The sequence below is a fragment of the Vidua macroura genome, chromosome 1 (assembly GCF_024509145.1).
Source record: "Vidua macroura isolate BioBank_ID:100142 chromosome 1, ASM2450914v1, whole genome shotgun sequence".
NCBI classification, from domain to species: domain Eukaryota; kingdom Metazoa; phylum Chordata; class Aves; order Passeriformes; family Viduidae; genus Vidua; species Vidua macroura.
The window spans coordinates 139,939,400-139,959,820 of record NC_071571.1 but is presented as its reverse complement, the minus strand read 5'-3'; the positions used below and the strand labels follow the sequence as shown (position 1 = coordinate 139,959,820).

The window sequence follows — 20,421 nt, the reverse complement described above, 5'->3', positions numbered from 1 at the left end:
GGTCTAGTCAAGAATAATTTAGATATTTCTCTTGTAATTGAAAGAAACAGCTGATGGACAAGCAATCTAGCAAATGGCTGGATTTAATACTTGTTCTCTCATTGTAGATGATACCAACAAAGAAAGGCCCATGCTCTGCTTGCAATGGCAGGGCTTGTTATGTCAGCTAATTACCATTTGTTGTTAATCAATTACATTCAACCAGCACATATAGTCTCCATTGGCCTGTAAGAGGGGTGATGGTTATTTGGCATAGCACACTGCTGCCTTTAATCCTCGGGCTCTTGGCAGAAGACACAGTCTGGTTTCTGATCCTCTCCTGATTCAATCTGAATGGTGATGGAGTGGAAGCTGTAGTGCTCAAAGAGGGCTTGGGTAACATCTCTCAAAATCTTCTGGCTGTCTGTTGAGTCTGCTACAGATAGCAAGCAGAAAGTAGTCAAAACATACATTTTGATAATACTTTAAAATATTGTATACTTCTAATATAGACATTGATATCTAATATAGATATTGTATACTTATAGGATAGAAACTTTTAACAAGAGGTTTGTTTGAAAAGTGTTTCTTGTCCTTTTTATCCTCCTTTCAGGAACCTCCATGTCAGTAAACCTTTGTTCATTCAAATGTGGTTGGAATATGCAATTTTGGCAAGAGTTAAGCTAAGTTAAATAATCACCATAGAAATTCAGTTTGGCAAAAGACTGGAGGAAAGCAGAAATACTTAATAAAGATTAGTTCATCCAGTCAGGGAGCAGCAGCAGTGTCAAGTGATTTGGGTGGCTGATAGACCCTCTGTTTTTGGAAAGTGGGGACTCCATGGAGGACTTTACCTCTAGCCCTGTCCTTGGCCAAACACAGCTGGCTTTTTTTTTTTCTTAATACATAAAAAGCTGACAAATAGATAAGAAAATTGACCTGAGTAGTGGACAGTTTGTCAACTGGAATAAGAACTACAATTTAAAATAATATTTTAAAATATGAACTGGAGCTACCTCTAAACTTCATTTATTTTTAAAGATTGTTTTACTTCTGGAGATACATCAGGAATGCATATTGGCCCTGTAAGAATTTCTTGTAGAGATCAACAGTTTTCAAGTTTGATAAAATTGTGATAAAAATCCGGTTTGAGTCTAATTCTTTTAATTTATTTTAAATATCTTGTCATTTACTTTGTTGTCCCACAGCCTCTGCAGTTTTCAAATTTTGGGCTAAGTAGAGGTCCCTGTTGTTTAGACAAGGTTTCTGGGAGGAGGATCTGAGAGCTTTATTTGTTATTATTGTTGATTTTATTTTTCCAACTAAATTATGACGATTTTTTTTTAACAAGCAACAGATATACAGTCATCTTAATCTAAATCAAGGAAGACTGACCTTTGCTAGACAGCAGCTGAATAGTTACTCCCTGCTTACAGAAATTTACTGACCTGTGGCAATGTGAGCAGAGAGAGCAGTTTGATTAATTGTCAGAGACCAAAGATGAAGGTCGTGAACAGACTCCACTTTGTCAACTGTTAAAATTCTTGCTTTTACAGCATCATAAGCAAATCCTTTTGATGTTCCTGGAAAGGAGAAATTGATGTAAAAACAATATTTTTAAGGGATAAGAATTGTGATCAATAGAGGAAAATGAATCATGAATCTTTATTCACTTAGATAATTTTTATAAAAGTATTCAATGCTTTGAAAAGCCCATCTATTTTGGAGTTCACTGTGCTGTATAATCTTATTCCTTGTTTTGAACTTCTCCATGGAAGGGTGAGACCCATGCATGTTTTAGGGGACAGTCTGAATGTCCAGTTTACAAAGGGTAGTGAGCTGTTTAGCCAGACCGTGTCGTGGTTTTGTACCGTCTTTTGTAAGTGCATCTCTATGCCTACATGAACAGCATGAACTCATCATGCTCCACTTGGATCAGTAAAGTGAAACAGCAGCTCCAGCATACAATTTATTTTCAGAAAATTCTGGGCAGAATATTCAACTTAGGAGATAGAACACTGCCCAGAGAGTTCCCCAGGAGGACAATGGGCTTTGTGCAGAGGGGAGCAGAGCACTGCTGACTTTGGCATGTCAGCACTGCTTACAGAAGCTGGGAGTCACTGCTTTTTGAAAGAGACTCCTGAGTGTCAGGGGTTGCTCCTCCTTCCTGGTAGTTTGATTTTTTTTTTTCCCCAGTAACCATGAGATCTGCTATTTTGGCAGCCAAAATACAGTCAGTTGCCATACTCTTGCCTAAGTACACTTCTACATGGAAGAATCTCTATCTCACAATCACTGAAAGCAAACTAACACTCAAATGAAACTACTGTAATAGAATTTTATAACAGATATTTAACTTTTTTTGACAGATATTTTATTTCTTGAAACAGCAGTAGGTGCAAGTGAAAGAAGAAATAGCCATGCAGGCAATCACACTGAGTCCCCATTCAAAACTTGCACTTTTAGAGCTACTGTTCCCTTTAATCCTCATGTCTTCACAGTTGAGAAAGAGGTTGCATTATATTATTCAATGTGAGTAAGGTAAAAACATGCATCTGTGACTGCTCAAATCATTTGGCCTTGCAAATCAAATATTCAGGTCCACAGCTGACAGGATTAAATATTGCTAAGCCTGTCTCTTGCTGCTGCTGTGCTGAGAATTGTCTATTCTCATGCACTGGAATGCAACTGGAAAGCTCCAACAGCTTGCTTTTCTGGACTCATGTAACCAAAAATCTTTTAAACTTCTGTCTCTTGCATTCAGCCTATTTCACATACACAGTTCAAAGCACAGTTCAAGCACTTTTTCTTGGCAAAGACTTATATTTCACATGGGTAAAGGAAATACACAACGAACAAGGTAAGTAGGCATCTCATATGCCAAAGGGGTGATAGAAAGAAATGCTACACATATGGCAAACAAAAGCAACTCAGAGCTCATTAGCAAAATACCAGTACAAAGGTTTTTACAAAAACTGGCCTTTGTGTAAACCTAATGTAATGGAAGAAAACAATTTTAATTAGAATTAGAAGTAGGTTTAAAGTGTGATCAGAATCATAAGAATATCAGAAACTGACAGAAATGTGCTATTATACTTTTTTTTCAACATATGTAAGCATCATGGAGAAAGCAACAGAAAAAAAATGCAAGTGTATTGATTCTGGAATCAGGTCCTACCTTCCATTAGCATAGTTAAAATATCCCTTAAAATCGTGACGGTAGTTGCCAAAACAAAGATGGAAAACACAAATGTGCAGATTGGGTCAGCTATTTTGTACTGTGGCTAGAAAAATATGAACAGACCACTGTGTTAATGTCATTATTGTAATTTTTAATTAGTTACCATGAAAGAATAATAAATTCCATTCATCTAGTACAGAACGAGTGCTTGCCTCCTTTGCCTGTTAGGGAGCCTCAGCACAAGGAATGAAGGTGTTACAGATGAAGAAAGGGAGACACCAAAATATCCAGTTGAAACAGCAAGAAGCAAGGGTTACACTCTCAACAGTTATTTCAGTTCCCAAGAATAATTCTCTTTAATACAATTACAGTGTGTATGATTAAAACAGAGGAAATATTTACATAGTACCTAGTGTCACAACACTGTGAAAATAGTACTTACCCTTGATTGCAAGGCAGGCATATGAACTAATAAAACCAACCTTAAAGAAGATGATAAGTGCACTAATTAGCACACTAATACTCTGGAATAGATCTCCAATGGTATGCACAAAGGCTGCCTGCAGGCTGGCATTGCTCAGAGCTGGCTTTTCCAGAGGGGCTGACATGCGTTCCCTGGCTTGTAGCCCATGGCTGTGCCTGTGGCCAGTCTGGTGCAGAATTAGGCTTAGTCTGCAAGAGATGTAAAGCTGCAAATATCAGAGGATATACTGCATCTCTGAAAGCACTGAGGTCATACACATCACCACCCCTGTGACTTATGAATGCTGAACAGTAAAATCTGACACATTAAGTAGAAATGCAGAGGTGGCTGAGCAGACAATTCCTAGGTTTTCAATGATTTGCATAATCAAGAAAGTCTGTGAATGGGATAATTAATGAGGCCTCATTTTCTATAGAGTTCTTGAATATTCTGACATCTAATAAAAAGAGAGATGAAGAATAATCTTTTCCTGGGGTTTGTAGATTCATTTGCCTTCCCAGTGTGGCAGCTAACAGAAAGGAGAACAACTGCAACTTCCAATGAGAAGCAGGACCTCTCTTTTTGACCCCTTTCCATATCCTCATAGAGCTCATCAATACTTAATATTTTTGAGGCCATTATCTCTCTACAGTTTTTTTTTAATTGAATTACAGCAGCAGGTTCAAGGTTCAAATGTCATATGAGAGGAGAACAAAATAACTTACAGGATGTTGACGAGCACAGCACAAGCAGAGGTAATGAGCATCACTGTAGCATCAATATCATAATCTGGGTGCAGCAGCCTCATGCAAGCCAAATATGTCAACACACCAGTCACCATCCAAACTATTATCATAGACATCAAAGCTCCCAGAATTTCTAGGAATGAAAAAAAAAAAACAAACTGATTTTAACAGTCAGAATAAGAATGCAAAGAAATTTAAGAGGCTGATGATAATGGTTCCAGGTGTATGAGCTTTATAGCCAGGAGAGCTGCTTCATGTATGCTGGCAGTCTTAAAGCTCACAAAGAATGGGCCAACCTCCTTTTTGATCATAGTAAATCCAGTGGCTATCCAGGGTAGCCTTGTGCATGTGATGGCCTAACCCTGTTCTACCTACTCCTGCTTTTGTCCCCTTTCCAGTGCTGAGTTCATGCAACATTCTAAGAAATTGGAGATATGTAAAGGATCATTTGGGGAGTTCTGGGAGGAACAAAAGGAGTTTGCCTGGCCCTGACTGCGGTGTGAAACCCATAAAGACCAGCCCTCCTCTCTCAACAAGATTATCTTCATCACAAGAGCAGAGGTTTGAAGGAAGGAGAGAGGCACAGCCTCCCCTGTTTCTGCACACCTCTCACCACTTCACATTTCAGAAAGACAGTAGCAGCTCCCAACGAGCTCCTGTCAGCAAAACTTATCCTAGAACTCATTCTGCCAATGCCACAAAGTAATTTTTGTGCCACCAGCTGTGATGAGAACAAAAGAAGTTATTTTTTTCCCTGAGGTAGCAAAATTTAATTTTGTCTCTATTGGCTTTGAGTTGGGCTCAAATAAATCCAGTCCCCAAGGCCAGCTTTTATTGCACTGTTACAGGAGAGGTGCAGGGAAGTGCATATGAACGTGCAGCATGCTTTTAATAGGATATGGGACTAGTAATTGCCATGTGACTTGAATGGGTAAATGAGCACAACTGAGACAATACCAAAGAAAATGCAAGCTCATATTAAAGTGAAAGGCAGTAGATAGTCAGAAAGCATTTGCACAGACCTCCACTGACAATCCATTAAAACAGCTTATGATTTTTTATATAATTTTATGGGGATCCCCTCTTTTGCAGGCTGCAAAAGCTTAGGCAACTGTTTTGCCTAAAACTGGAAAATAATAGATCGAAGTGCATCCACAGGGGAATCTAGTTTTGCTTACATATATCCTACAATTATTTTTCTCAAGTTGCAGGTTGAACCTCTGCAACCTCTGCAACCTTGGCCCACCTGAAGGTGTTGATGGCAGTGCCATCATTGGCTTGAAAGCAGCCAAGAGCTCTTGTGAACACATGTATCCACCTGTGTGGATTTATGCATATCTTCAATAACAGGACATGTTAGTGGTAATCTTTACATATTAATTTTCAATGGAGTATCTTGGCAAAAGTTTAGTTAAGCTTGCAGATCAGTTCAGCAGCATTAAATACTTCACTTGAGATGTTCTCACTTTTTTTCAGAACTATTAGCACTAACAGAGCACAGCAAACAATAGTGTAGGATTGTGTGAGAATCTCTGAGTACAGGTGAGGAAAATTAAGGTGCAAGAGAGGTTTTGTATCTGAAAATAGTTTGGCTCACACTATCAATTTTATTCAATATTATGTTTCTGTGTTTGTGAAAGTAGCTGCACTGCTTTGGCATGGAGGGCAGGAGGCATTCCGATGGCTAAACCTGAGCACTGCCATAAAAAGTCTTTTCATGACAATCTCTATCAGTCTGAGGGAAGCAGTGAAGAAACATCCTCCAGTGTCATGGAGGGCTGCACCTGCAAGACCTTGGTAGTCAGTGAAGAGTGACTTTGCCACCTGGCTGCCCTCAGCTACTCTATTAAGGTGCCCACCTGCATATTAAACTGAGAATATAGCTGGGAAAATAAGCAAGAAACAGGATAACAATTGTGGAATGCAATTAAATAGCTTCTAACATTTGATGCAAGGCTCTTTTTGCTACCAGGATAAAATGGGCAATAAAGGATTAGTTTTGAAGTTCTGCATTGCAATGACAAAATAAAAATAATTTAGTTCAGACTGAGGATGAAGTTACATGAAGTGGCTGAACCTGCCTACATCAGTAAGAGAGGTCTCTCACTCCCCCCCCCCCCCCCCCCCCCCCAGGATAAGAGACAATAAACATAATAAAAGTAATGGTAGATCAACTGATGTTAAGTAGTAGTTTACTAAGGCTGCAAAATTCAGCTGTGTGTTGTCTACATAATGTCAACCATGCTTGGGCCATACTGAACCTCCCACTCACCCAGCAGCCCGTTTCCAACAGAGCTGGTAGCATACACTTAGGGAGCTACAGAAAGACAGGAACAGTATGGCATATGCCTTCCCTGGTACCCTCTGCTGCTACAATCAACCTTGGCCTACAGACATTGGAGTCAGAAGCTGTTTTTGGACTTTACTACAAAACATCCTTGAAGCATTTATTATCTGAGTCTTTGACCCTGGTGCACAGGTGTTCTGAGTAATTTGAGGTACACTAACACCTCTATGCATGGCTTGACAAGGTGTATAATTGACTTCCAGAGTGGTAACTGGATTTCAAATGGCACAAATCATTTACATATAAGCAACAAAACTGAGCCCTGAGACATCCAACATGAGACTTACTTTCAGACAGAGATAAAAAAATTGCCTACCTGTAGGCATTACCTAAGTGTCTAAGCTCCCTCTGTGGACAGCGGACATCAAATTAATGGTGATTGACACAGTTCCCTTCTTCACTGGCTGACTGGGAACACTTACCGGTTTCTTAGCTATGAGTGTCTGGTCACATTTGACAGGCCCTGGTTTTGTGCTTGGCACCTTCTGCAGGTTCCTACAGGTGTTGTGCAACAGCTGCCATTCCCATGCATAAGCCTCTGACATCCTAGGGAGGTACCACTGGACCTCCATGTTTAGGAGGCTGAATGGAGTCAAGATTTCTGTTGAATATATCAGAGACTTTGACCTTGTGCTTAAAGGTGCTCACATGCATGTAGGCATTGATATTTAGGTGTCTAAATCTTGAACAGACTCATAATCCCAGAAAATGATTCTCATTGTTAGTATTTTGCCAGTGTCTTGTCTTTTGTAAAAACACTTGTGTTTGATTGTCAGGCTTTTGGTATTAGGTATCATCTGTAAAATGGTTCTTTTAGGTTGAAGACAGAGTATTTTAAGAACCTGTTTGCATCTGATAAAAACCAACAGCAATAAAGAGATATGAAAGGAGAGAATCTAGAGCAGGGTAAATGTTAAAGGATCTCACTTTTCTACAAATGTAACATTGTGGACTTTTAAAAATAATTTAATCATTTGCTTTAGAAATGGAGCAAACCCTAATTTTTATGGTTATTGTTGCTTTTATAGAAACTTGTTGCATGAGTTGAGAGCTCAGTTGTCTACACACTCAAGTCACTGAGAGAAGTTGCTGTTATTTTCAACCAAGGTTAGCACCAGCCCAAAACTATGGTAAATAATGAACTGAAAGACATGCTTGTAGATGAGGTGACTCTTTACTTCTTTGAAATGCACTGTTTTACTGTGTTTTGTGTCCTGAGAGTTGTGGGAGCATTAGTGCACTATCTCTAAATGCCTGAAGACCTGTGTTGGACATCAGCTTGTTCTCTAGTCCCTGGCTATGATAACTTCCTTTTCCCATTCCACATGTTCATGATGTGACATGTTTGCTACCTGCTCGCTGCCACCCAAAAGTGAACTGTTTGGTAGGAGGTTTGGAGGTGAGCCACAGCGAGAAGAGGCTGATCAGGAAGCTTGTCAGGTCCACCAGGATGTGTGCTGCGTCGCTGACCACTGCCAGGCTCCCGGCGATCTGCCCACCTGTGTGAAACACCCGTCTGGATCACGGCTCTGCTCAAAAGGTTGAGCCAACCAGATCAAACTCAAGACCTGTTTTGCTGAGAATCAAAGGGAACACTCAATTTTCAGTCATCATACACAAGACCCAAACCTCTTCAAAAATATTTCATTTCGTACCTCATTCGTGCAGTGAAAGGGATGAATTAATAGAAATACATAAGCCAAATTTCTTAGAGAGAGACCTAAGAACAATAAGAGTTGTGATACATTAGTTCTGTAGGTACATTACTGTTGAACCGTTTGACTATTTTATTATCAGATTTTTTTCTGAAAAGCCATATTTTTGTGAAATTCCGTATTAGGAATCACATTTCCAGTATCCTCCCACTATCTTTTCACAGAACACCGATATTTTTATGTATGTACAACAGTTCAGAGACCTAGCTTATGGGATTCATTTCCTATTTGTTACAGGAAAATATGCATGTTCTTCCTGCTGACTGTTTATTTGTCACAGGCAACACTAAAACAGGAATACATGGAAAGATCCCAGTAGAAGAACTGTGATAAGCAATCAACCATTTTAGTGAGGGCATAGAGAAAAATGTTCTGTTCTCAGGACCAATCTATCATTTTGAATCTGTAATGCATGACTTAACTTTCCTGCTAGAGCCCAAAAATGTGGATGAATATCATTTTACTCTGTGGGGGTTTGGATTTATGTGGATTCTGAAGAAAAAAAACCCACCAAATTCAAATAATTTTGGGTTATTTTAATTCACATTTCTTTTACTCAGTAATATCATTATTTTGCCAAATTCTTCTAGCCATATTTCAGGCCTAAAGGCAAATCCAAATAAACTAAAAGTTTGCATTAAACTATCCCAGCTCCTGGTGGCTGCAGAAGACAAGGATCCCAGGCAGGACACTGTCCTTCCAACACATTACAGCAGGGGAATCTCCTCATCAAAGCACAAATGTAGAGAAGTAGAAATGTGAAATAACAGAGCCAAAACACCTAGTTTCTGTATCTGACAATGCATTTCCATTCTTCAGTCATTTAATTAATTTCAGCTCACTCATTTCTCCTGACCACAACCTGTATGAGAATTAATGAATCCTGAAAACCATCATAAAATACCTCATTCAAATCTCTGGCAGCATACCACTGCCAAAAGGACATGTAGATATATTTCTTGTTTCCTTATAGCTGGAGCATTTTCATGCCAGCAGGATGGACTGTTTAATTTCCTTCTGTATGCCTATTTTAGATTAGAATACCTAACACCATAAGTTTTCTCAGTGCAGAATTTTGCTCAGTTACTTCCCAAAAGGGAGAAAGCATGGCTGCAGAATCTAAGGGCACCTCATTCCTTGTGGTAAAATGAAAAATTCATCAGAATAAGTATTTCCCAGCACATGCTCAAATGTAAATGCACAGATACTTTTTCGTCATGGCACATCTCTTAGACTTTCACTGTTTTCAGGGTAACTGTAATCTCAAGAGGGAGGTGGTTCTGCTTAGCAGGGGGAAGAAGGCTTGTCTGGCAGTGCCCACATGTTAATAACCCAGGCATCAGGTATTTTTCAGCAAACAAATATGCAGGTCACAAGCTGTGGCCAAAACCATATTGCATTTTATATACTCTATTTCCGTGTTCTGTGGAACAGCATCTCAAAAACTTGCTGCTAGCTTGCTGTCTTTCAAAAAGTGTCTGCAAATTATTATTTTATGTATTGCTGGCATAACTAATGGCTTGGGTGAGTTTCAGAGATCTCAGTTTGCTTAGCTTAGCACTTGTCTCACTGATCAAGTTTTTATGTCCTGCTCTGACATGAGACCACATGCAGTGTTTATCTTTCTTTCTACTGCCCAAGTGGAAGTGCTTGGAAATCCATTTGGTCCTTAACCACCAAAAATCATTGGAAATCACTTTCATATCTGGGCTACACACTGGGTGGTATTGGTCTGACTGATACCTCCAGATCTATGGAGATTGTGATGGATCTGCCTTAGAAGAACAGAAGGTAATTGTCTTTCAAAGAGAGTTGGTAGTGTATCAGGCTCAACCAGCAATGCCCTGTTTGGGAAACCGGTAAAGGCCAGCACAGATGGTTTGAGAAAAAATATCATGGAAAGATCTAGGCATTCAAAGAAGCACAACTTTTCAACTTCTCTGAGAGTGATACAGCTTTGTTTCTTCTGTTTAGCAGAATAATTCCCATGGAAGCTGTTTGCCCTCAGAGGGCAAGGAGAGGAGGGGAAGATACTCTTTATCTTCAGGAGTAAAATAAGTGTCATAGTTATAGGCTTTTACAGCTTTTTATCAATACTCCCAACAAGTGGCCTTTAAGACTTACCATTCCCTATAATGGATGTTTATAGATTTATAGACCACAAGCAGTAGAAATTGTCAGTCACTCAATGGTCAATCATCAGGCACAGCAGTCTTGCCTAATGATTAAAAATATTAAATGTATGGTTCATAATTACAAAAATCTCCACAGAGAGCTGTCTGTAACTGCAGTTAATAACTGGTTTGTCAAAGTTTAATGGTCTGAAGCAAAACGGTCTTCAAGCCTGTTACTTAAGCTGTCACTGCAAAAAAGCTGCATGATTCATTAAGCAAAATGAAACATTTAGCTAACATATTATCTGTCCTTCCAATTACCCTCTAGCACAGCCACATTCACCAAAGTTAAACCTACTGATTATATGGTTTTGTTAATAATGCATTACTTCTGGCACTGGAAATTACTGCATGGGGATTAGCAGTATGCACTGGTTTTCATGGGGGAAATGCACGTGACTGACAAACAACAGGGCTTCATGCAGAGGGAGCACGTGGGAGGGAAGCTTGGAGAAGTCCCTCCTGGGTTTGGCAGCCAGAGGAGAAGGCAGAAATGCAGCAAGTCTTTCAGTGCCTCCACTTCTTAATTGCAGGGAAGACAAACTCTTTCTGTTTCATTTTCATGGGGCTCCAGAGATGTCTGAGCTGGGAAAATATGGGTTTCAGAGGCCTTCCTGGCTGATTTTTGTTACTGGAACACATATGGCAAAAGTCTGTGGGATTCCCCATGCCTTCCCTTACCTCAGCTCACTGCAGAGAAGGGCAAATTAAAGAGCCAGGAACTATCAGGTGGATATAAACATCACAGAATCCATGGAGAGAGCAGAGCAGTGAGACAAAATGAAAGCCAATATTCTATGAGCAAGCCAAATACTTATGTGGGATGTTGTAGGGTGGCTCCAGAAGTGAAAGCTAATTAGGGAGGGGAATAATCTTCCATTGATCCAGAGACACACCAGCAGGACAATTTAAAAGATAAACGTGCCCTGATATAAATACATTGACTTAACTGTAGAAAAACAGATGGTGAATCTGGCCCTGGATTTACCTGAATTTTGAAAAGACTCTTGCATTTATTTTCAGATCCTACTGCTAGCAGCCTCTATCAGTGCTGAGGTCTCATTGGCCTGGATAAATACATAAAATCTTTTAATCTTTTAAAAAGAATGTAACTCAATCTATTAGAAAACCTTTGTGATGCTAAGACATGCATCAGTCAAGCTTAAAGACCTGGAAGAACAGTTCAGACCATTTACTGATCTTTGCATTCCTACCAGATGCAATCCTTGAATGAATATATGAAAATATTTTGATAATTTCACTTAAACCCTCTCCTCCCCCCAATTCTTTAATGACTGGGGACAAAGGAGAGTTATTTAATGCCAGGTGGGTTCACCCCTGTCAGCATGGTCCCTGCAGTCCCAAGGCAGGAATGTGGCTGTGCTGGGCACCAGACTGGGCTCTTTTTGAACACGCATACTTCCCTGTTATCTCAGCAATCATGAAGAAGGTGCAAATTACTGATGCTACACAGAGCTTCCTCCTGGCTTGATGCTGCTCCCTCTTTCTGTTCTCATAGGCCTGTGAGTAGCTGTGACAGTGATAGGCTGGATTAGCTCCTGCAATGTCTGCTTCCTGCTGCTGCCTCTCTTCATTTGGATTCTTCTGAAGCCAGCTCATCCTTTGGGATAGAAAGAAATACAAGGTTAAAAAAGAAAAACCTTGGCTACTCAGGTATCTGGCCCTACAGTCCCAGAAATTATGTAATTAATGCTTTCAAAGGGTAAAAGCAGCATTGGGAACAGCAGTGCAGGTCATAGAAGAGGCTTGCTCGCACAAGCAAGGCTCTGTGGGAGGGAGCTGCACATGAAATGAGTGTTCTGACTGTGTTTCCCAGCTCTTTGGCCTCTCCTACATCATTTAGCAGTTTCTGAAGCACAGGGTGGCTTTCTTAGGCTGCGTATCTCATGCACACCACATGATTTTAAAAAATTATACCTCATGCAAATAGCTACCAAGTTCAGCATAACATGGAGAAAATTCTACTAAAAATTCAGTATTTTATTCCCAACAGCTTTGTCAGGAAGACTAGTCAAAAAAACACCCCAAACTTCTTTTTCTTAAATATAATCATCTAAAGATATTTGTCTCCTCTCTTTGCACATAGAACTTTTTTATCTTAAATTTCCACATAAGTACAAAATCTACCAATATTCCAGTATAGAAATAGAGACATTCCAGCTCAGCATAGAGCCTGAGCATAGAAAATATTAGCCAAAAAAATCTCAAAGTATTCAAAAATCAAAGAAATCAATTCTCCATAGTACATATAACCCATAGTACATGTAGAATTTGTGCCACTGAATTCATGGTAAGGTGAGAAGTCCAGCAGAAGTGTCTCTTTGAACATTGCTCCATCACAAAGTGATTTTTCAGCCAAGTCTGCTCTGCCATAAAACCTCAGTACTGTGCCTCTCAGTGTTCCTGCACAGGAAACACAGGATGGGGGTAGAGAGGTCTGGGGCCAAGCTCATTGCACAGCAACTGTGGAAGCTCCTGGATGACCATGATGTTTGGGGCACTCAATAGAACAACCATGAGATTCCCCCTGGGAGGCCCCAGGGTGGTTTGCTGAGCAAGGATATTCCCTTCTCCTTATCTCTCAACAGAAAAGAGCTTAAATTGCAAAAACACCCTGTCTCTCCCAATACAACGCTTGTTGCCAGAGCTACTCCTAATGTGATGAGTGTGCTGAGACTGTGGCACCAGAAGATGAATTCTGCCAAGATGAACACACACCCCGTCCCTATAACCACGTGTTGCAGCTGCTTGAGGTCTGTGTGTCTAGCCCTTGCAGGAACACAGCAAACTCCACTGCTTTTTTTTCCAAGTCTGAAATTAGCCTGGGGGCAGGATGTGAGACTGGGCTTAGTTTCCCCAGTAATAACAGTGGCTTTTCCCCATTTTGATTTCAGACTTTCCGCTGGGACTAGGAAGAATTGTTTCTTCAGTTGAAGGAAACCTGTGCTCCAGGAAGTAACATGAATCCTGGTGACTTTCTGTAGTGTTTCTGCACTGTTTATAGAAGTGTCAAGATGCCTAAAATCTCACTGGAAAGAAATCAGCTGGTGGCTGCCAACCTGAAGTAGTCAATGTTCAGAAAAAAAAACTGTACTGAAATCACAAGCTTTTTCCAGCTGCTTTTTTTGGGTGGCCTGAGGGGGCTGCAGCTGCTCAGCAGGTTTGAAGTTCTGCCAGATGCCCCACACTGGTGGGCAAGAGGCAAAGACACCTGCAGAGCTCATGCCTTGGCCTTTTATGTTCATCAACATCACAGAGGTACTGACGAAAGAAGAGCTGACCCACCTTGGCAGCCAAGCCCTGCAAGTGAATATAATCAGTGTGGATTTGGTTCTGTAAATATTGAAATGTTCCAAGGGTGCGATGTTCCCCTGAGTCAGCCTGTTTCCCAGCCAGATTAGCATGTGGTCTCTGTTTGCTCAGTCGAGGTGACTGATTCCCCCTGTACGTGAGGAGCTTGTGTGAAAGAGCAACTAGTCAGATTTAATGTCTGATGCTTGGAGACAGTGAGTTTTCTCAGTTCTTTTGTCAGCATTTTCCTTTATTTTCCTCACAACAACAAATAAATAGGAGTTGGACTGTCTAGGGAATGGGCTGCCCATCTGGCAGCTGGGGTCCCCACCAGCCAGTCCTTCTCCAGTCCTTTAGTTTTACATTTATCAGGTTCCTTATGTGCACTGTGTCATTTTTGTACAATATTTTACTGATGAATTAGACACAGAAGGTACCACAAATTAATTCCTTCCAGATGGCTGAATAAAATGCTGTAGTTCTCTCACTCTCCCCTGGAGATCAGGGCAGGCAAGATTTTCTTTCTCATGATCTCTCTCTGGAGTTAACTTCCAATGCTTTTCTATAGTTTGCATGTAAAATTAATTTCCCCTTACCTCAATTTTCATCAGCTGGCATTGAACATTAAAATCATCTTAATGACATCAGTCATGATCAGCTCAACAGCCTCTCAGGCAGGAATGCCAAAATTACCACTGCATATTCTGAGCCACCAAGTCCTTTCCTTGTTAGCAAAATAGGTCGCTCTATGATCTCACTCTCTTTTGGTTTTTGTCTTTCAGTCTCTCTGTCAACTAACAAAGCCTCAGGGCATCACTGAGGGGCAGGAAAGCTCTGTCCGCAGACCTTGCTGGACAGATGCAAAAGCAAACAGAGACAGTATAAAACCACAAATGTCACATTTTTCTGTCTAAAGGGTACCTAAATAAAAGTGCCCCAGTTGCCAGAGGTGGCAAGCATTCACTGCTCCCTTTGAACTTGCAGAACAGCATCTGGCCTGATGAGTTGGGAAAACTCCTGCCAGCTCCTGTACGTAACCATTATTTTTCTCTTTCAAAAGCTGCCTGCCACTAATTAAAAGAATCTAAGAATCTAAGAGGCAGTTTTATAAAAGTGTGAATCAAAAGCTTAAGGTGCAAAGATCAGCTCTGTTAGACCAGAAACTCCTTCATAGTATTTTAGAGCAAGATGTAGCCTTTGAGTTTCAGGTCTCTGTGCCAGCATATTGCAGAGTCACTGATTAAAAAATAATCTTTTCTCCATTTCAAATTCTCTTTTCTTTGTAAAAAAGATAGTCAGGGGAATGTCACTGAAAGGCTCCTACTGAGTCATGCCTGGAGGGGGGAAGCAGAAAATATTAATACATATTGCAGATTTCACACAAATCATTAGGTTTTTATTACAACTTCCTTTCTGTTTATTTTCACTTGTTCTGCTGGGTGCCTTGATCTGCAGGCTTGTGGGAATAATTGCTATCCTCCTAGACCATTATGAGTTCCCCCGTCACAAGAGGAAAATGTGGAATCACTGCGCTTTCCACAGGAGATCATCTCCTTCATGAGGGAAAATAGTAATTTTCTGGTGCCTGAAAGGATAATGAAACTACCTTCAGAGAAAAATTCATCAAAGCCATTGTCACCTCCCTTGTGCTGGCGCCATCCCGATTTCAATTGATGTACCAATCTGGAATATTTTCAAGGTATTTAAGACCCTGTTAATAACCTGGCTGTCCAGTTTCTCCTTTTTCTTACTGTGGGCACAAAATAAAGGCAAATGTTTATATGTTTGCATATATTTAGATGTCCAGTAGATAGGAATTCATGCCTCAGTTATCTTATTTGGCCTCATTTTGAGGGCCTAGCCCTGTATGCATAAATGTATTGTCAAGAGTTTTCCTTCTACATAACACTATAACAATAGCTGCCTGGAGGCAGACCAGAAGTGCATGTAGCCAAGTATCCAAATTCTGTCATGAACATGAAGGAATATATAAGGTCAAAGTACCAAAGAGGAACATTCCCAGAGGGTTACTGCTCCCCAGTTCTGAACCAGAGCTCCTGTCCAACATCTCTTTGCAGATCTTTATTCTACAAACCCGGCTGACTTGAAAGTATCGAGTTCCACAATTTAATTATGATGTGTGTAAAAATAATGTGTCTTTTGTCACTCTGGAGCTGTCTGCCTGCTATTTTAATTAGTTCTAATACTGTTAGAAATGACTGACTATTCCCTGTTTACCTGCCTCACATCATTCATGATTTTGTGTATCATTGTTATACCTCTGAACCATCAATTTTCTGAGCTGATGCCCTAGCTATTTAATTTCTGTTTCATATAACTTACTACCTTGGTTCTAATTTTCTTTCTGGGCAAAACTGAATTGGGCATAATGGAGATGCATATGGCCAGTACTGGGAAGACACAGCCCATTCTGCAGGGTCCTAGTGTCATCTGCAGGGGGGCAAAGCCAATGGGTTTGAGTTTGCTGAGTCTGCTAAGTTACTGTGTGCTACTGGGCCAGCTGGCAAGCCAGTGCAAAGGAGACAACCACAGGCCTCTCAGCTAACACAGTCCAGAGATCACAAGAAACACCCATCATCCTCCTAAGCATTGATTCTGTAAAGGATAAGGAGTGGTGGAAAGCCTATATTTGATGAGAACTCTTTGATCTCGTAAGAGTTTTCATATCACCTGCAGGAAAGGAGAAAAAGAACAAAATATTTCTTATGTGCTTGCTATAGAAAATCACTTGTCACCTGAAGAAATCATCTCCCAGGTTCACTTCAAACTTTTTGCTTGCTGGTATGAGCCTGGCAGACAGGAACCAATTAGGAGTCTAAGGCCTATAGACAGGAATGCCTACAGGTAAATGTCCTGTGTTACAAACTTTTCCATGAAGACAAATCCTAACATTTCCATGCAACTTTCCTGCTATCAGCATTGCCCACTGCTGGGTTTTTCCCCACCTTGTCTTTTGTCTCAGAGACAAAATAAAAACCAAAACTTTGAGACTTAAAGCCTTGAGTTTCACTTGCATGATGGTATTCAAAATCACAATATAAAGACAGATAAAGAACATAATAAGAAATCCATGCTGGATCAACCCAAAATCTAGCTTATAGCATAGCTGGCACAATCAGATGCAAATCCACTGATTTATGAAGTGGGATATTGAATATTTCTGGTCAATTTACAGTGATCTGTTGCCAGCAAGAATTAAAAAATCTCTTGCCTGTCTTCATTCATGGAAAGTTGAGGAATTTGGTCAAGCCATTACCTAGACCGTGATAAAGGGTTGTCTAGATCACTATATAGGTGATAACAAATAGAAAAAAAAATAGAATATAAATGATTAGTCATTAGAAGAACTTATTCTGTTTTAATACCAGTACTGACTGCGAAAAGACCAAACAAAACTATCTCAGAGACCTAGTTCACACCTAATTTGAAGACAAATGATGTATGACTTATGGAAGTATGAAGCAGGAAGTTCTGAGTGCTCAGCTTCAGACCCTGTAACCATTATGGTTCAAACCCTTCCTCAGGTCTGGTGGGAAGTGATGTACTGTCCTGAGACCCATCCTGTGCAATGACTTCCTCTGTTACCTGGAGGAAGAGGTGTAGGGCACCCTGATCACATTGGCAGATGATGCCAACCTGGAGGTGCAGCTGATGGATTGGAGGGCAAGGCTGTCGAGTCTGCAGGAAGAGCTCAACAGGAGCCATCTAATTTCACAAGAAAAAATACAAAGTCCTGCACATGGGACAGAAAGATTTGTGAGACCATATCTACAATATCGTGTCCAGCTTTGGGGTCCTTAGCACAGAAATGATCAGTAAATCAGTGCAGGTTCAGCAGAGGGTGGCCAGGATGATTAAAGGCTGGAGCACTTCTGGGGGGACTGGACTTTTTGTGAGCACCTAGATGCAACCTGCCAATATTCTTGAGGAGACTATTGAGAAGATGGAGCTTTATTGCTCTCCATGGAGGAAGGATGAGGTCATTGGTCATAATTGAAACAAGTTCTGATTGAATTTAAGGGGAAAAAAAGTTTGTGAAATTAATTCCCTATTGAAGCAGATTGCCCAGAAAGGTTGTGGAGTTTCTATCCTGAGAGATTTTTTTCAAGACTAGACTGGAGACAGCCCTGAGCAACATTATTCAATCTCTTGGTTGGACCAGAGACATTCTTAAGGTCCCTCCCAACATGAATTGTACTATAAACCTACAACTGATCTGACTTTCAAAGGGCTCAGTTGAAGCCTATTCCCTTTTAAGCATTTCAAGTTTGACATGGGAAGCCGTAATACATCCAAACTATCTAGTGAAAACAGACTGGTCTTGCATGTGCAAAACATTCTCCTCCACAACCCTGAGTGCAGGGAAAGGGGTCAGCTTTCAGGCTTCCTACTCACATGGTCAAGATAAAACTATAATGATAAAACTATATAATGATGGCATTTATTAAAAAGAAAGAGGCTGGGAGATGGCAAGGAAATAGGCAATCTGTGTGTGAAATAAATTCTGTTGAAAGCATTAGAGCTGCTTATTAAAGCTACACATGGGGGACAGAAAAATGTGGTAATTAATACCAAAGGCTAAGGTAAGCCTATTGCTACTATTGGCTTAAGACAGCTGCTCTGTGAGCCCAGGCCCAGAGGGCTGCATCCCCTCATGGGCTGGCTGTGGCTCACAGGCTGGAACCCTGGGTCACTGGGCTGGCACCCCAAGCTGCTGGATGCAATGGGAAGCAGGGCAAGGGCTTCCCCTGTGTTACCAGCTCTTTCCAACAGGAGGGAGACTCTGGCTCTCGGGGCCCATTTTTTGTTATTTCTGGAACAGAGTAATTAAATTGTGCAGTTAATCAAATTTCATCTGGCAGAAAAAGCAAAATGGAGAAGCAGCACAAAAGCCACATGGCTGGGTGACAAGTCCTCTTCATTTTGGAGAGCTGTGCTACCACCTCCATCATTCAGCCACCTCAGGACCACCACTGTGGAGCTGTCCTGGGACCAGCCCTCCAGCTCAGGGGCTATTGCATGTAGCTGCAGCATAAGTCCAACAATTGCAATTGCTGCAGCAATTCACCCCAACTAATTTCAATCCTAAATTAAGAAATAATTATCAGAAAAAAATTGACTCCAGAAGGTGTGTCTCACATGGGAGGGTCAGCTGCCAGGGATTCTTGCCCCCATTGTGTATCCTACCCTTCTGTTTAGCAGGGATATTCCCCATTACCAGTGATCCAGGGGAAAAAATACTTCCTCACAAGGCAGCCTAACAACTGTCCCTGTCTCAGGGGACCATATAATTGGTTTGCCTAGTGTTGTCCTTTGGGTCCAGAGGTTGCAAAGGGCCAAAGGACCTCAAGCACTGAAGCTGTGCGCACAAAATTGCAAACTTTCAAAAAAACACTGAGTGTCTTCAATAACTAAAATGAACTGCAGAATCATATGGGATCTTTTTGAAATATAAATATTACCACAGAAGTAATTTTGGACAGTGCCATCTATATTTATGGAGCCATGTAATAATATTTAAATAATAACCCAGACATTCAAATGACTAAAATACGATGGCACTGACCCCAGTATAAGAACATGAAGAGACAGATTTCCATTTGAACTGACAGTGTTTACGCCAAGTTTCTGTCCCACATGTTTTAAGAGAGCCAAGCAATAAATAACCTGAAAACCAATGAGATAATGGAAATGTCAAGAGGTGCTAAGCTGCAACTGAGCAGCTATTTTCTTTTAAAAATACTTGCTAGTCTGAGTCAAGAGGAAGAATGAAAAAAGGTTAAACTGCAAAACTATTTTGTGATAGACATTTATAGTCATCTTTTTAACCCCATCTACAGTATCTCATGTTTTCAGAGGATCTTTCCTCACTCAAGCAAACATTTATTCACTGGACCACTGGCATACAAGCGGTACATTAACTCTAAGCCAAACAAACTATCCACAAGAATAAAGCATCACCATTCTTTCAAACCAAATGGATAATTTAGACATTCAAGCATGAAGGAACCTTGAGCCAAACATGGTGTCAATAGCACAATTATAATTCAGCCTAAAATTGCAGCATAATCTATGAGGTTTTGCATCCTACAATAAATCTACTAAGCTTATAAAATACATAGCTAGAGACACTTGCTTCAACAGTTGATTGGTTCGATCCATCACAGACACAGACACATCAGACTGCTGTCTAGTAAATGCTTCAAATATCTAATAAGAAAGTTTGGGAAGGAAAAAATTGAACAAAACATTTTGAAAGTAGTAACATGTATGCACAGTGAAACTTTCCAGACTTTGACTGCTGCAGCCGGTTGGCAGATTGGTGGTCTCATATTGCTCTAACACAGAAATGTTAGTGAAGGAAACAAAGAGTTGTGTTACCTGTCTAGGGCCAACGTGTACTTCTTGATGTCCCTCTCACTCACAAGACAAGTTCTTTCAAGACCCTTTTCAGCAGCCATGAAGAAAGTCAATGGGATTTTG

The 20,421-nt window shown here is 40.5% G+C and overlaps 1 protein-coding gene across 1 annotated transcript; it reads right to left on the bottom strand.

Annotated features, from left to right (window-relative positions):
- Positions 1-269: 269 nt before the first annotated feature.
- SLC30A8 (solute carrier family 30 member 8) lies at positions 270-20,399 on the bottom strand. The gene is made up of 8 exons (XM_053986936.1): positions 20,320-20,399; positions 12,018-12,226; positions 8,069-8,215; positions 4,349-4,502; positions 3,643-3,832; positions 3,158-3,263; positions 1,428-1,562; positions 270-415 (listed from the first exon to the last, which is right to left on the bottom strand). Exons 1-8 carry the CDS (start codon positions 20,397-20,399, stop codon positions 270-272), a joined length of 1,167 nt encoding a protein of 388 aa, XP_053842911.1.
- Positions 20,400-20,421: the final 22 nt, after the last annotated feature.